We start from the raw sequence: 16,981 nt of genomic DNA on the forward strand, positions 1-16,981 counted from the left end.
CAACTGTGGCGTGATATTACATTTGTGGTTCACCTTTGGCCTTCTGTGTCAATAACATGGTACCCACTTAGTCTGTACATGTGCCTGACTCACGGTGGGTTCACCAACAAGTGCCTAGGAAGCAGTATCCAAATTTCCAGGACATGTGATGGGCAAGTTTTGGACCATTGACATTAACAAGCGTCTGCCATCTATCCGGTGCATGCTTTGTTATTTGTGGTGTTTACATTACCCAAAAACTAGGAAGTGCACACAACAGATGTTGCTACATGTATGACTAACACATGTCCTCTCTCATTTCCACACTGACTTGCATCTGAGGTTTGGACACATTGACTTCACATTCATACAAGCATATTTGCAATGATGCATCTTGTGAGGCACACACAGTGGGTCAACAACTACATTAGTAGCCAATGCACACACATTGAGCCATAGGCATTGAGGTATTGTACTTATGTGCATCACCTTGCTATCCTCTCCTGACACCAAACATGCCCAATTTGTGCAATACAGATATGTAGGTCACACGTTTGGCCATCTTGTGCGTCAGTCAAGAGTGGAAATCCTGTAAATGAAGTAGCGGATCATGGTCTGCAGTAGTATGATGTCTCCCATGTGCCCATACACCGTCATGACCAAAGTGGGTGCAATCAGCCTATCTCAGTTTTGTCACAAATGTAATATAACATTAAAATGGTAAAATGACCCAAACCCAGTTAATGACCTGAAATTTTGATGCATTTGTGTCAAAAAATGACACACAAGCGTCAAACAATGACGCTTATGCCTGAAAAACAACGCATAATGCCTTGAAAAAAACATTGCCTCTTCCACACTGTACCTCAGAAAATTGGTTATGTGTAAAACTATTTCCAAACATATGGATGCGGGCTCATTTCTACTCCTGTGCATCAAAAAAAAATTACGCCCAGACTGTATGCTTCAAGATTTTTTGACGCATAACGATAAAAACGGATGCCATTTTAGGCAGGAAGTTGTGTAATAGGATATCCTGTTTACAGATTATGTACAGTGGGTGTACTTTCACTTTCACTTTGCAGTCTGTGATATTTACTGACTGTGTGGCTGTGTTGAGAGTTTTGTCTGGTCAATTTGTGCTTTTGTCTCCTGTGTGGTCTATATATTGTCTTTTTTGTGAATAAAAAATTGTTGTTGTATCCTCTCTGAGTGTTTTCTGCGTACAATTGTGTTGTATAGTATTGTCTTTGTTTTTTTGGGAGTCTGTTGGGAGTCTGTTGTGGGTGGTGTTAAGTTTTTCCTATTCTACTTCCCCCTATTATCCTTTGTTCCCCTTTATCACCTATTTATCTTTTGCTTCTAAGATGTTGGGTAGGCCTCGTCTTGGCAAGGTGGGTGAGGAGGAGCTTGGTGGTTATATATGGCTGGTGTGCCATTTCCTACCCCTTATGATTGAGGCAGTTGGGCGGGTGATACAGGGGTATCACCTGCAACGCATTTATCAGACACCAAGGAATGACCATCAGCTGTAGCACCGCTGGGCTGACCTTATCTCCAGGGAGCAAGATCTGCTGGACCACCTGGGCATTGTGAATGGTGGCCCTATTGGTGAGTACAAATCATGTAAATGTGCACGATTAAATGCTCTCTAGTGACATCAGATGATTTGTACATTATATGCTGGCAATGTTGTTGAGTGTGTGGAATGCTTCTGAAACATACAGGGTCTATATCTACTTCGTTAAGGACCACAATTGCTAGCTGTTAGGAAGCAAGAGCTCTGCAAACTTACTGAATACTTTTGCATTTTGTAAGTTAGTGTCGCCTTTGTGTCAAACAGCAACACAAATCAGGAGCCAATTATGTATAGGTATAGGTCACATTTGCCTGTGAGGTATAGAAATTTCCAATTCATTACCAACATTTGTTGACGCAACAGCTAGACTGACTTTTGAAACACTACAAGAGGCTGAAAATGAGTGCAGGCTTCACATCTATTGATGATAGCAATGTGGCCCAAACATATGTCACATGTGTGTCTGGTGAGTGTGTAAGGAAACCGATCATGGAAATTCCAAAAATCTTAGGGATTATTGTGGCCCTTCTTCATTTCGGATACATGTCAGATCTGGATTTGGACACATAGGGAAAAAGTTCTAGCTGCGCTCAGCTAACATCTTAGACTGGTATTTGGAGTTTGTTGTTCCATTATTATGTCTGCTCACTAATGAAGAGCATGTTTGCCACCACATGATAGTTAGGGCCACTGCATGTGTGCAGATATGTGTGTAACACTCACTGGAGACCCATGGTATGTACATGTTATGCGTGCCAAATCGGATGCAGTATCATCATGTCTGAGTGGCTTTACTTACTTATGTAATCTTACACATAGTATTTGTCTTTGGAATTGTTGTACAGTGCACACAAATTGAGCACATTTCTCCCTTCCATGCCTTACAGGTGGACCGGCACCCTACACTGTTGGAGAGGTGGCTAGATTTGAAGACCCAGACAACTCCAGTAAGTGTTGATATGTCTGTTATGTGTTGTGTTTGCTGGTGATGTGTGATGGACTCCTGTGTGTTGAACACATAGCAAGGTGTGATGCGCTGGCCAATCTTTTGTTTTGTTCCATGAGTGGAATTTCATTTTATCACCATCTTTGAGTTGGCCAAACCTTATCCTATTGTCTTATTTAGGGATTCTAGGTCAGTCCTGTAGGCCCTGCAATCTGAATAGGGATGAGTCATGTGGATAACACTTGTATCAGAAAGAGTAGCATTGGACCTAATTTGTGATTTGGTCAGCCAGTCAGACCCAAATTCTCCCAGAATGGGCCTGCAAAATGCTTACCTACAGACTTCTGCTTCCCAATTCACTAATGTACTGATTAACCTGTAGGTTGAACTTCCTAGCAGCATGTAGCTCCACATGTAGTGCTATGAGTATGTGGCACTTGAGTGCAATGGCCTAGGTGTGCATGCAACTCATGGCCAGGGGTGTTCTTGCATCTCTGTGTTTGTTGTAAGTCATGGCTTACTGGTAGTAAACGATGTGGACAAAGGTCTGCATTTTCAGACATGTGTGGCGCTGGGATTGGTCAAGGGTTTGCTATCTCTTATTTGGAGATACTCCTTACCTGTGGTGTGTGTGTTGAGCCAAACACATCTCTGGTTTTCCTAAGCTTCCTGGGTGTCCTGGTTGTTTGAAATTGTTAGTTGTTAGTCCACCCCCACCCTCAAACACAGGCATGGGTTTGTGAATAGTGTACCTAGGACTGATGATACAAGTTTGGTACACAGACATGTAAATCAGTGAATCTTTTGTCTGAACCTAGTATACACACTCATGTTTCCCACATGAGTGCTATACTATCAAGTCCATTTACAACTTGCAACTCATGTGGCCTTAGATTTCCATCCCGTACAATGACATTTGTAGCCCTGGCATTGGCGGAGGATGGGCTGCATGATTGTTAGCTGACAACTGGCAGAACATAGATGCCAAAATCATGCCAGTTGTTACCCATCTTGTAGGGTTTGGATGTGCTATGTGTGATAGAACCTTTGTAGGCTGGCTTGCCATGTACTTCCTCAGGGACAAGCAATGATCTGTATGATGACATGAGCTGTTACAAGTACAACTGATGTATTGTCTGATTTACTTCTTGTGCCATTTCACACAATGCAGTTCCCAATGTTAGATTTTCTATTTGTCTTCACAGCTGCAAATATGACACCCATCCATGTCAGGGAGTTTCAACGGCAGGCAATGAGGTATCAGCACATACTTCAAGTAGAGTCTGGGTACCGCAGATACCGGTACAAATGGGCCCCTGGAGCCTGGAGGGCATTTCCACAAGGCGGCCCTTCTTTGCTCACCACAGCCACCACCAGCACCACTACCACCTAGGTGGCACCACCAGCAGCTGAGACCGTTGCGGCAACCACCTCAGCAAGTGCTCCACGCCCAAGCACAGCACCACCTGCAGGGCAGCCCAAAACCATGGACACTACACGACCCCACACTTCCTCGGCTGGCACCCAGACCACCCCAGCTGCAACCATTGACCCTGCTGCTTTTGTACAGATGCACCGTAAATTGGACCTTGTCCTTCGTAAGATGAGCCGACTGCGGCAGGAGGTGCGACATGTAAACCAGTGGGTGCGGTCAATCAAGAGGACCCTCCGGAGGGCCAACCTGTAGCTGTGTTGACGGACATGATTCCCTCCCCTCCCTCCTCTTTCCTGATTCTTATACTTTGTGGGTTTAGGGGGCTTAGTGTTGGGTTAGTATAGGATGTTAGTTTAGTTAGTGTTAGTGGGTGGGGGAGACCTGAATATTTCTACTGTTTCTTTTTTAGTGTGTGGGTGGGTGTGTGTGGGCAATGTTGGGGTTCTTGTGTGTTTAAAAAAAAATATATATATATATATTATATATATATTTGTTTAGTATAGGATAGTATGTTTTTAGGTTAGTGTCTGTTGTCCTCCATGTGTCCCGTCTCATAAGGGGGGTGGCGGGTTGATGTTTAGAACGTTTCGTTAAATGTGATAAGTAAGTTTAGCTTAGGATAATTAGGGACAGTTGTGGGTAATGAGTAGTTAGAGTAGATTAGGGTAGGTAAGGCTTTTCCCCGAGTTTTCACTTCTGTTTTGCCTGATTAATAAATATGTAGTAAACCCTTTACCCTATGTGTGACATGCTTGTAGATCAGGGCCTTGGCATGAGTGTACAGTTTTTATTTTGTATTACATTTTGTGTCCTATGCTGCAAACATATCCCAACTGAGCTGTAACATTGGCAGCTACCCCAAAGCTACCTTGCAAAGATTAGACCATTCATTGCAACCACCAATCACAGTTACTATGGATCCCAACGTGTTTTTTTCATTAAGTATGTTTTCAATGTCACATACAGTGTTTCCAGATTTATGATTGGGGACACTATGGGGGTCATTCTGACCCCGGCGGTCAGAGACCGCCGGGGCCAGGGTCGGCGGGAGCACCGCCGACAGGCCGGCGGTGCCCCGCAGGGCATTCTGACCGCGGCTGTTCGGCTGCGGTCAGATGCGGAAAACCGGCAGTCTCCCGCCGGTTTTCCGCTGCCCTTGTGAATCCTCCATGGCGGCGGAGCGGGCTCCGCCGCTATGGGGATTCTGACACCCCCTACCGCCATCCTGTTCCTGGCGGGTCTCCCGCCAGGAACAGGATGGCGGTAGGGGGTGCTGCGGGGCCCCTGGGGGCCCCTGCAGTGCCCATGCCAATGGCATGGGCACTGCAGGGGCCCCCGTAAGAGGGCCCCACTTTGTATTTCAGTGTCTACTATGCAGACACTGAAATACGCGACGGGTGCCACTGCACCCGTCGCACCTTCCCACTCCGCCGGCTCAATTCTGAGCCGGCGTCCTCGTGGGAAGGATGATTTGCCCTGGGCTGGCGGGCGGCCTTTTGGCGGTCGCCCGCCAGCCCAGGGCAAATCCCAAAATACCCTCAGCGGTCTTTCGACCGCGGAGCGGTATTTTGGTGGGGGAAGTCTGGCGGGCGGCCTCCGCCGCCCGCCAGACTCAGAATCACCCCCTGTGTTATGTGTGACTGCAGTCTGATGTCCAAGGAAACCCTTATAAGGTGAGTGGTAGTAAGCTCTCTTGTAATATAGTGTACATAACTCACATAGATCATTTGTTACACTGTTCAGCAAGATTACTTATTTGGATGTAAACTCATACACCTCCATTCATACAGTTTGGTTACTTCGCTTATATTTGTGGGCAATGTTACATGTGTTAGTTTTGCATTGAAGCAACATTTTGAAGGCACTATTTTATGGTTTAGATATCCCTTCGAGGAAGCATTATTCTGTCCAACACAGCATTATGGTGTATAGTTTCTCTTTTCCTCACATATTACCCTTAGGAAGGGCAGAGTATGGTAGAATCCTGGCTACTGTGCATAGTTATCAGCCTACATTATTTCAGGACAGTTGTATTGACATGCTATGTAATTTGACAGGAGGCAAAATTCAGTGGTCTACTGCACGTTTGATGTGTCACATTACACAGAGACAAAGTGGTTGTGTAAGTGCTATTTATTGAAAAGTGCTGTAGTGCTATATGTACATTGTCCATGATTGTGAGTCCATTATAGTGACATCTTCCATTGTGATCCTACACAAGTGCAAAAGGACATTTCATTGGACATGCTGGGGTGAAGTGTCAGACAGTGCAGAGGGACATGATTTGCCAATGAGTTAGTGAGAGACAATCACAAGGCCATCTGACAAGATAGACAGTGGTTTGCCGAACAGTGCTTGAGTACAGTTGTTGCAAAACTGGCATGTTACGAAGGGCAGGACCTTGGTAATAGGTGGCCATGTGGCAGGGACTAGTGCTTCCGGGTACTTTTACGTGTGAAGGTGATCTGTTCCATGTCCTCATCTTCTGATGTGTGTGTTGCCTCCCCTGCCCTTGGTGGTGGTGGTTGTGAAGGGGCAACACACACGTCAGTGTGTGTAGACGGGGAGTCAGACATCCCGGTAGCTGCTACCTGTGAGGGTCTTAAAGGCAGTACTGCTGCAAGCAGGATCTGCTGGTTCTTAAGAATAGCAGCCATGTCACAATGGTAGGCAGCCAGGTCTGCCCTGAGGGGGTCATGATTGCCTTTGTGCATGCAGTGGAAGATTTGGAGTGTGAGGTGTTGTGGCAACTCCCTTACTGCAGTGGTGAATTTCTTTACAGTTTGTTGTAGTCCTTGCAGGATGGATGTTAGTTGTCGGTTGGTGGGTGTCTTACCCACTGGTTCTGGAGGGGGCATCGTGCCCTGTGCTCTTGTTCCTGGGGAGGCTGAAGTTGGTGGCTGTCTTACCCACTAGTTCTGGAGGAGGCAGCGTGCCCTGTGCTTCTGTTCCTGGGGAGTGCAAGGTCACTCAGCTGAGTGTCATACCCACAGGATTTGCAGGCGGCAGACACCACAGCAGCCCATGCAGTTGTCGGTATGGCTAGAGGTTGTTAATTGGGCCCTAGTTAATGTAGGGGGTATAGTAGCTGACGTGTGATGGGATGTCAGTTTGACGTTGTGCCCTTCCCTCCTGGCGTGGCTTTACCTTTGCAACATTGTTGGCATGGCAGCATACCCCCATGGAAATGTTGTTGGTGTTGTGTTATGCTGTGCCCCAGCTTTTCTCTGTACAGGCCATGCCCCCGTGCCGTACCCCTTTACCCATGCCACTCCATGTATATGATGACTTACATGCATTGTGTAGTCAGTATTCCCCCCACCCCCCCGGTTGCAGTTATCATTAGTGCATTTTAGTTTCCCATGCGATTTACCCTGCATGTTGCGTTGTCTCCTGGTAGTCTGCGCTGTCCTGTCCTTGAATCCCTGTGACGATCTCCTCAGGAATGACGGCTGCGACCATATCCTCCATGTGGTCCAGGGGCTCCTGGTGTGCGGGACCCCCACCTCCAGTGCTGCCTTCCTGTTCCTGGCCATCTTTTCCCTTGTCCTGCACTTGCAGTCATGCCAGCGTTTCTTGCACTCAATGACTGTTCTGCGTACTTCTGCCACACTGTTAATATTCTCAACAATTTATTGCCATGTTGCCTCTCTCCTACTGATTGGCAACTCTGAGGTGACAAACAGTTGGTGCTGGTGTTCCGTCACCTCTTTTACCAGAATTTCCTGCTCCTCTGCACTGAAGCAACACTTTCTTTTCTTCTTCTCCCTGTCCTGGTTCTTGTGTGGGTCCTCCTGGCTGGTTCCTGGTCCGTTTTCATCTTCCTGGAGTCTGTACAGGGATCTGGAATCCATTTTGGCTCTCCTCTGCTGAAATGGCTGTGTTTGCGGGGATTTTTGAAGCAGCGCCACATATCCGGTTTGTGGTGTCGTAAATCGTCTCACAGTCATTTCTGCTGCGTTAACGTCGTTTTCCTTTACGATGTGATGCTGCGGTGTGCGTAAAAAAAATTACTTACACCTGTGGTTTGCGCCGCCGTGCGTCATAGTATAAATTTGACGCCCGCACGGCGCACAGAAATGGCGTTACCCGGTGGTAATATTTTTTATGCAAAACTGCGTCGGCCCAGTTTTGCGTCAAAAAGTATAAATATGGGCCTTAATTTCATCACAAGTTGGCATCTTTTATCTTTTCCTTTGTTACTTCAAATTACCAAAACAATCATCACATGTGTGTCTATAGCCGACGTGTGTTTCGCGGTAACCCCCTTTTCAATGCTCATATAAGTTTCAGACTGATAGTTAATATATTCATGTTTCTGACCACCAGTGGTGGCTGGTGGATTTTCAAAGTGTTTGGGCGAAAATGTCTCACCGAGTATAATGAGCGAGCGATGCGAGCGAGCCTGAAGCACAAAATTGGGATTTGAGGGGCGTTCTCCCACTGCAAGAAAGTTTTGAAAAAATGGATTAAAACGGTGACTGTTACGCTATATATTTTCTGCGTGGTTGTCTGTTTGTTTACAGAAATACTTCTTTCATGTTTTTTCTCCTCCTCCACGCCACCATCAAGCTTTATCTATGTTTAAATCCCATGCTTTCAGAATCCTTTTTTGCTGTCCCACTCTTTCCCCCTGTCTGCTGCTACCCACTCTTGAGGTGACTGCTCTGCACTGCCCCATACCTCATTCCTCTGCAGCCCCTCCTTGTCACGTTGGTTACATAAACCCGGATGCAAAATGAAGTTGATTGTGCTATCATCCATGAGAAACATGTTTGTGTTGCATTTTCAGTTCAGTAAAAGTAATGAAAACAAAGTCATGTCTCTGCTCTCCAGCTTGTGTTTTGTCACAAGCAACTCAGACAGCGCGCTGCTGTGTATACTGAATCATAGGCAGCGCTTGGAAATAAAATGATTGTCTAGGCACTTCAGGTGGTGATTAATGCTTCCTCCTTTTGTTCATGCTATAATGGCACATATGTCCTCATTACAACCCTGGCGGTTGGTGTTAAAGTGGCGGTAATTCCACCAACAGGCTGGCGGTAACTACTGCCAAATTACGACCAGGCCGGGGAGAAATCCCATAGACAGCCACTTTACCATAGCGACCGCTAGGGCGGAAACAACAGGCATCATGGCGGTAGCCCCCTACAGCCAGGTGGAAGTCAATGTTCCACCCACCATATTAAGGCACATCAATCCGCCACCTTTTCTGGGGCGGTACCAACGACATTAAAAGCCTAGCGGAAACTGAGCTCAGAAGGGAAAGGACTCACCTTTGGAGACACAGGGAACAACCTCGCCGCCATGAGGCCCAAACTTCACATATTCCCTATGGTATTCTACGTCCTGCTCCACCACGAACACCAACGACGACGAAGACGAGCACAGTGAGTACAGCCACCTAGCACACAGGGGAGGGAGGGAGGAAAAAAAGAGTGACACACACATGCAACACACACACCCCCAACATCATACACACAATCATCTGCAGTAATAAAACATTTTTACCCCGAACCCCTGAGGAATAAAGCAAGGACTACAGGAATGTGCAAAAGTGAGTGTAATAATAACAACACGGACAGTTCAAGGGACACTGCCCAGTCCTCATTGTGCGTGGGCCACAGGCCAAAGTCCAAGGCCCCACTTGTCACCTGCAACATGGAGAGAACACTGCAGGGCATCAATTGGAAAATAGGCAGGCACCTCAGTGGGACGGGGAACAGGAGGGCACCTCAGCCGGCAGATGGAAAAACACCACTGGTTCTGGAGGGGACAACATGCCCTGTGCTTGGTCCTGGGGAGTGCAAGGCCACAGTCTCTCAAGTGTGTGACTTGCCCACGTGGTCTGGAGAGGGCAACATGCACTGTGCTTGGTCCTGGGGAGTGCAAGGCCACAGTCTCTCAAGTGTGTGACTTGCCCACGTGGTCTGGAGAGGGCAACATGCACTGTGCTTGGTCCTGAGGAGTGCAAGGCCACAGTCTCTCAAGTGGGTGTCTTGCCCACATGCTCTGGAGGGGGCATCGTGCCCTGTGCTCTTGTTCCTGGGGAGGCTGGGGTTGGTGGGTGTCTTACCCACTGGTTCTGGAGGGGGCATTGTGCCCTGTGCTCTTGTTCCTGTGGAGGCTGGGGTTGGTGGGTGTCTTACCCACTGGTTCTGGAGGGGGCATCGTGCCCTGTGCTCTTGTTCCTGGGGAGGCTGAAGTTGGTGGCTGTCTTACCCACTGGTTCTGGAGGAGGCAGCGTGCCCTGTGCTTCTGTTCCTGGGGAGTGCAAGGTCACAGTCTCTCAGCTGAGTGTCATACCCACAGGATTTGCAGGTGGCAGACACCACAGCAGCCCATGGAGGCAGGACAACATACCGTCCGCCGGCAGTGACGGCTGCTCAGTGGTGGCAGTAGTGTTGCTGCTGGTGGTGGGGGGAGGCTCCAACCCATCCCCTGCAGCCTCGGACGGCTTCCCACTGCTGGTGGTGCTGCTGCTGGTGGTGGTGGGGGAAGCTCCAGCCCATCTCCTGCAGTCTTCGACGGCTGCCCACTGCTGGTGGTGGTGTTGCTGGTGGTGGTGGGGGGGAGGCTCCAGCCCATCCCCTGCAGCCTTGGATGGCTGCACAACCATGGTTGGTGGTGGGGGCTCCTTCTGAGTCCCTGCACCAGGCCCCTTGTCCTTCCTGCCTGCTGGTGCAGGCCCCTTGCCCTTCCTGGCAGCACTTGGGCAGACTCCTTGCCCTTCCGGGGAGCACATGGTGCAGGCTCATTGCCCTTCCGGGCAGCACTTGGGGCAGGCTCCTTGCCCTTCCTGGCAGCACTTGGGGCAGGCTAATTGCCCTCCTGGGCAGCAGCTGGGGCAGGCACACTTTCTTTGAGGCTGGCTGGTGCCCTGGATCCTTTCCCACCACGAGTGGGTGTGGAGACTACTGGGCCCGTGGACTGGATGGCTGTGGTGCTTGCCTGGGTTTTTGCCACCCTGGCCGGACATGAAGGACAGGGGGGGTAGGGAAGAGGTCAGTGGTGGAGAGGAAAAGCTTCTTAGGGACATTGTGGCGGGAAGAGGGAGAAGGTTTGGGAGTGGAGGAAAAGGGAGTGGGTGTAGATTGTGTCTGCCTGCTGTGTTTGGGTGCAGGTGCATGGACTGGATGCTGTTGTGAGGTGGATGGCTGTTGGGTGTCTGAGTGTGTTTGTGTACCTTGGGAGGGGTGGTGACAGACACAGTGGGAAAGGACGCAGGGGACGTGTGCATGGCTGTTGTAGAGGTGTCTGCCAGTGAGTTGTGTGTTCTGCTAGACGTGGTGGTGGTGATGCTGGTAGTGGATGAGGATGTGCATGCAGGTGTGAGTGTAAGCGCAACTGGGAGGGAGGTGGAGGAGGAGGGGGACACAGTGGAGGCAGTGGATGTTGGTATGTCTGCATCTGGATAGTGTTTGTGTGAGTGCCTGTGGGATGATGTGTGGTGCTTGTGTCTGCCTGTTCCACTCTTGTGTGTTGTCCCGTGTGCATGCTCGTCTGCCTGTGTGCTTGGGATAGGTTGGGGTTGAGGGGAATGGAACTGGGAAGAGGAAGTTGGAGGGGGGGGATTGCGGAAACAGGGACAATGGCTGCCATCAGAGAGGAGGCCAGAGCCTGGATTGATCTCTGTTGGGCCGCAAAAACACTGTGAATGCCCTCCAGGAATGCATTTGTGTGTTGCATTTGGGCTGCCAGCCTCTGGATGGCATTCACAATGGTTGACTGCCCTACAGAGATGGATCTCAGGAGGTCAATAGCCTCCTCACTCAGGGCAGCAGGGCTCACTGGGGTAGGGCCTGAGGTGCCAGGGGCGAAGGAGATGCCCACCCTCCTGGGTGAGCGGGCACGGGCAACTTGATGAGGGGCTGCTGGGAGGGCGGTGCTGGTACGGGGTGGCAGATGTACCTGTAGCTGGGGTGGTCACTGAAGGTTCCGCCACCACCAGGGAGCTCCCATCGGAGGAGGTATCTGTGTCTGAACTGTCCCCTCCAGTCTCCGCCGTGGTGCTCCCCTCGCCCTCCGTTCCCACTGGTGCCCTCAGCATCGGTGGGATGCAGCTCCCTCCGTCGCCAGTGCCCCTGATCCTCCGCCAGATGATGCTAATGCACATAAGGACAGGATGACAAAACAAAAAGGGGGGGGGAGAGACAAAGGATACACTTGGTCAATGGCTGCACCAACACCACCGTTGGAGTACACACCACTGTCACACACAGTGAACAGCCCTACGTACTATGCAATGCACTACCAGTTATAATGCCAGCCACCAAGGCATGGGAAGGGGCACATACCGCCAAATACAGCACACCTTGGACCCACACAGCCCTTACCAGTTGTGGATGCCTACAAGCTAGGTAGCAGGATCATGACTTCATAACCCTGCCCAACATGGGACCTTCTCTGCAATGTCAGGCCTGACCTAGGGGCACCCACTGACACACATCACCCACCCGGGTACGCCCCTACCATGCGTAAGTAGTAATGATGGGCACTGTGCTCACCCCCTTGTGGATGCTGTGATGCCCTCAAGCGCACATCCAGCTCCGGATAGGCCACTGCCAATATGCGGGCCATCAGGGGGGTCAGGGCTCCAAGGGCACCCTTTCCTCATTGGGAGGCCATCCCCAGCTGGGCCTCTGCCGTCTTCCATGCCAGGTGTCTCAGGTCCTCCCACCGTTTCCAACAGTGGGTGCTCTGCCTGCCATAGACCCCCAAGGGTCCGCACATCCTTGGCGATGGCACGCCATATACTCTTCTTTTGATGGGCGCTGACCTGCAGAGAAATGCACACAAGAAATGGTTTCAGTCAGACCGTCCTGCCTGTTACATTTATGGCCCACCAAATCCCTTCACGTCGCCATTTGCACACACAGGCCCAGCACACAACCTGCACGCTGCCCAGGGGACATGCACCCACACCCTACATGAGGCCTTCACACACACCATTCCATGCATTCATTCCACATGCATTGTGCTCACAGTGTACTCACCTGTTGGTCTAGAGGCCCATACAGCAGTCTGTACTGGGGTAGGACCCCATCCACTAGTCACTCCAACTCCGCTGAGGTGAAGGCAGGGGCCCTTTCCCCAGTCACACGAGCCATAGTAGCTTCCAGACACAGGTCACAGCAGCACATGCAGTGTAGGTCCTCTCGTGTTGAAGGTCAGGTAGCAAGTGAGGGTGAGATAGAAAATGGCGGTCACGTCCGCGGCGGTTCATACCGTCAACGGCAGCGTACATCACCATTGGCCACTGTGCCCCATAGGGCCCAATGTTAGCCAAAGAGGAGTTGTACGGCGGTTTCCGGCCGCCTCCCGCAATGGCACACAACGTCAACGGAATTACCTTACTTCCACCTGTCCCTCCACACAAGACTGGCGGATGCCATTTCAGGGTGGGGCAGGCCCTGGATAATAACTGCGTCACAGTTCAAAATAGGACATACTGGACAAATACCTGCATTGTACTGTTGTGGCTACAATGTTCAGTTGGTGACTGGCTACTCACTCTTTTGTCCTTTAGACTGCAGCCGCTGCGAATGAATAGGAGATGGAGACATACCCCGTGTACAGACCCCTGGTTAACTTGGCAACAATGGAGGACAGGCACATTATCCTCACCTATAGACTTGACAGGGCCACAATCATGGAGCTGCGTTCCCAACTGGAGCCTGACCTGATATCTGCTATCTGTCACCCCACTGGGATCCCCCTCTTGTGCAAGTCCTATCTGTGCTCCATTTCTTGGCAACTGGTTCTTTCCAAGTGACAGTGGGCTTGGCAGCAGGAATGTCACAGCCAATGTTCTCAATAGTGCTGACAAGAGTATTGTCTACCCTGATTAAACACATGTGCAGCTACATTGTTTTCCCCCAGGTGGAGGATTTGGCCACTGTGAAGGCTGAACTCTGTGCAATGGGACATATCCCCAACATAATTGGGGCAATTGATGGAACACATATTGCATTTGCCCCCAAGGCAAAATGAACAGGTGTTCAGAAATCGAAAGAGTTTTCACTCCGTGAATGTACACATGGTGTGCTTGGCGGACCAGTACATCGCCCATGTCAATGCTACGTATCCAGGGTCTGTACATGATGCCTTTATCTTGAGGAATGGCAGCATCCCAAATGTGATGGCCCAGCTAAAGAAGCACCGGGTATGGCTAATAGGTGAGCCCTGGATCCCACCCAGTATATGTTGGTGTATGGGTATGGTGAGGGCCATATAGGATAGTGTGTGCCTAAATGTTGTCCCTCGATATTTGCAGGTGACTCTGGTTACTCCAACCTATCATGGCTACTGCCCCCTGTGAGGAATGCCAGGACAAGGGCAGAAGAACGTTACAATGAGGCACATGGGCGAACAAGAAGGATTATCAAACGTACTTTTGGCCTCCTGAAGGCCAGGTTCAGGTGCCTCCATCTAACTGGGGGATCCCTGTGCTACTCACCCAAGAAGGTCTGCCAGATAATTGTGGCATGCTGCATGTTGCACAACCTTGCTTTGAGACGCCATGTGCCTTTTCTGCAGGAAGAGGAGGCTGGAGATGGCCTTGTGGCAGCAGTGGACCCTGTGCAGAGTGAGGATGACGAGGCAGAGGATGAGGACAACAGAACTGCAGTGATTCGACAATACTTCCAAAGACACACAGGTAAGACAGTGGTACTTCACATTTCATTGTCAATTTTTGGATTATCTTTGGCACTGGCATGCTGTTATTTCCTCTATGCCCACTCCCTGTATCCTTGGCAACTCATTTTGCAGATGTTGGTGCCCCCCTATAGCTCCTGGTGTGATCACTGCAGCCAACTACAGGTCTATAAGATGTGAACAATACAGTACAGTTGAATTGCAATGTTTAAACATCGTTAAACGAATGCATACATAGAACATTTGACATACTCCATACTTGTATTTTTTAAAAGTGTGTTTATTGAAGTGCTAAGAAGAAGAGGTGCAAGTGCAAGGGGATGGGGTGATGATGGAGGAAAGTCCAGGGTATTGTTCCAGTCTATTTGTAGCACAGGTGTGTTGTACAAGGGGACATAGGAAGGGGAGCAATGGCAGTTCAAGGTTGTCAGGGAGACAGACTGGGACACAAGGGTGACAATCAGGAGAGTCTCATTTCTTGGCGAGGGTCTTGGCAGTAGTCTCTGGCTTCTGCCTGGATCGCAGGGAATGTTCGCGGAATGGTTCACCTTCTGCAGGGGGATGGGTTCTGGTGGCCTGTTGGTCCTGTGGCGGGGCCTCCTGTCCACTAGCCGCAGCAGAGGTGGAAGGCAACTCAGATGTCTGGCTAGTGGCAGGGGCCAGCTGTTGTGAGACTGCCTCCCTCATAATGTTGGCCATGTCTGTCAGAACCCCTGCTATGGAGACCAGGGTGTTGTTGGTGGCCTGCAAGTCCTCCCTGATCCCCTGGTACTGTCCCTCCTGCAGGCGCCTGTTCTCCTGCACATTGTCCAGGATCTGGCCCTGCGTATCTTGGGAATGTTGATATGCTCCCAGGATCTCAGAGAGTGCCTGCTGGAGAACCGGTTCCCTGGGCCTGTCCTCCCCCTGGTGCACAGCAGTCCTCCCAGTTTCCCTGTTGTCCTGTGCCTCTGTCCCCTGAACTGTGTGCCCACTGACCCCAGGTCCCTGATTGTCTTGGGTATGAGGTGTGCCCTGGGGTCCCTGTAGTGGTGGACACACTGCTGATTGACGTGTCCTGGGGACAGAGGTATGGGTATGCTGGGTGGGTGCTGTGGTGGTGTTTCCTGATGGGGGAGGCTCTGTGGTGGTGTGTGACTGGGCCTGGGTAACCGGCTATCCAGCAGTCCCTGATGGGCCAGGTTAGTCATCCAGATCCAGGCGACCAGAGTTGCTGTCATCACTGTGGGCCTTTTCTGTGGAAGGACTGGATAGTGCTGGCACCTCTCTGCCGCTCACATTGGCTGGGGTACCTGTAGGGATGTAAATGCAGTGTTATTGTTTTTGTGTGTGACATATTTTGCATCAGTGGGTTGCCCTCGTTGTATTTGCCCTGGCAGCTTTCACTTGTGTATGTTGGTGCATGGTGGGATGATTAGTTCTCTCTAATGTGCATGCTTTAGTGTTAGGTGTCCATGCAGGTCTGAGAGTGGTGTCCATGCATTGGTATGGCATGCAGGATTTGGCATTGGGATGAGTGATATGTGATGGCGGGGTGTGTGGGAGGTGGTGGAGTGATGGTGGGGGTATGTGATGGCATGCAGGTAGGGGGGTAGTAGTAGTAGAGAGATGACTTACCTGAGTCCAGTCCTCCTGCTACTCTGGCCAGGCCCACAGGTTGCATGATTGCCAAGACTTGCGCCTCCCAGGTTGTTAGATGCAGCGGCAGAGGTGGGGGTCCACCGCCAGTCCTCTGTATATCGAGTTGGTGTCTTGCTGCAATGGAACGTAATTTCCCCTGTAGGTCGTTCCACCTCTTCCTGATGTTGTCCCTTGTTCTGGGGTGCTTTCCCACGGTTTTGACCCTGGCCACGATCCTCTGCCATAGCTCCATCTTCCTAGCAATGGATATTTACTGCACCTGTGCTCCAAATAGCTGTGGCTCTACCCTGATGATTTCCCCCACCATGACGCTTAGCTCCTCCTCTGAGAATCTGGGGTGTCTTTGTGGTGCCATGGGTGTTGTGTGAGTTGTGTAGGTGAGGGTGTGTAGGGTGATGTGTTGGGGTGTGTGATGTGGGGTACGTGAGTGGTGTATAGGTGTGAGTAGTGTGTGGCTCTGGTCGTGTCAGTGGTCTTGCTTTCTGTCTCTGGTGGCAATGCTTTGTAATCGTAAACGGTTGTGGATAATGTGGGTGTGTGTTTTATAGTGGTGTGGGTGTGGTGTGTGTATGGGTGTCAGGTGTGTATTGTTTGAATTTCCCAATGTGGTGTTTTTTTGTTTGTGTGTGTGTATTTTGAGCGCGGTGGTATGGACCGCCAATAGTTTACCGCCATTGAATGTCCGCCATTGTGATTCCTGGGTCATAATGTGGTGGGTGTAGTTCTGTTGGCGTAAATGTGT

The 16,981-nt window shown here is 50.2% G+C and overlaps 1 protein-coding gene across 1 annotated transcript in view; it reads right to left on the reverse strand.

Moving 5' to 3' along the window:
- Positions 1 to 16,463, reverse strand: part of LOC138301736 (uncharacterized) — an 82,921-nt gene extending 66,458 nt beyond the window's left edge. Inside the window, exons 1-2 of the mRNA XM_069242245.1 lie at positions 16,216 to 16,463; positions 9,216 to 9,343 (exon numbers count right to left, since the gene is read on the reverse strand). Coding sequence (XP_069098346.1) covers positions 9,216 to 9,343; positions 16,216 to 16,463 — 376 coding nt within the window. The remainder of the gene's footprint in view (positions 1 to 9,215; positions 9,344 to 16,215) is intronic.
- Positions 16,464 to 16,981: the final 518 nt, after the last annotated feature.

Source organism: Pleurodeles waltl, chromosome 6, assembly GCF_031143425.1.
Source record: "Pleurodeles waltl isolate 20211129_DDA chromosome 6, aPleWal1.hap1.20221129, whole genome shotgun sequence".
Lineage (NCBI taxonomy): Eukaryota > Metazoa > Chordata > Amphibia > Caudata > Salamandridae > Pleurodeles > Pleurodeles waltl.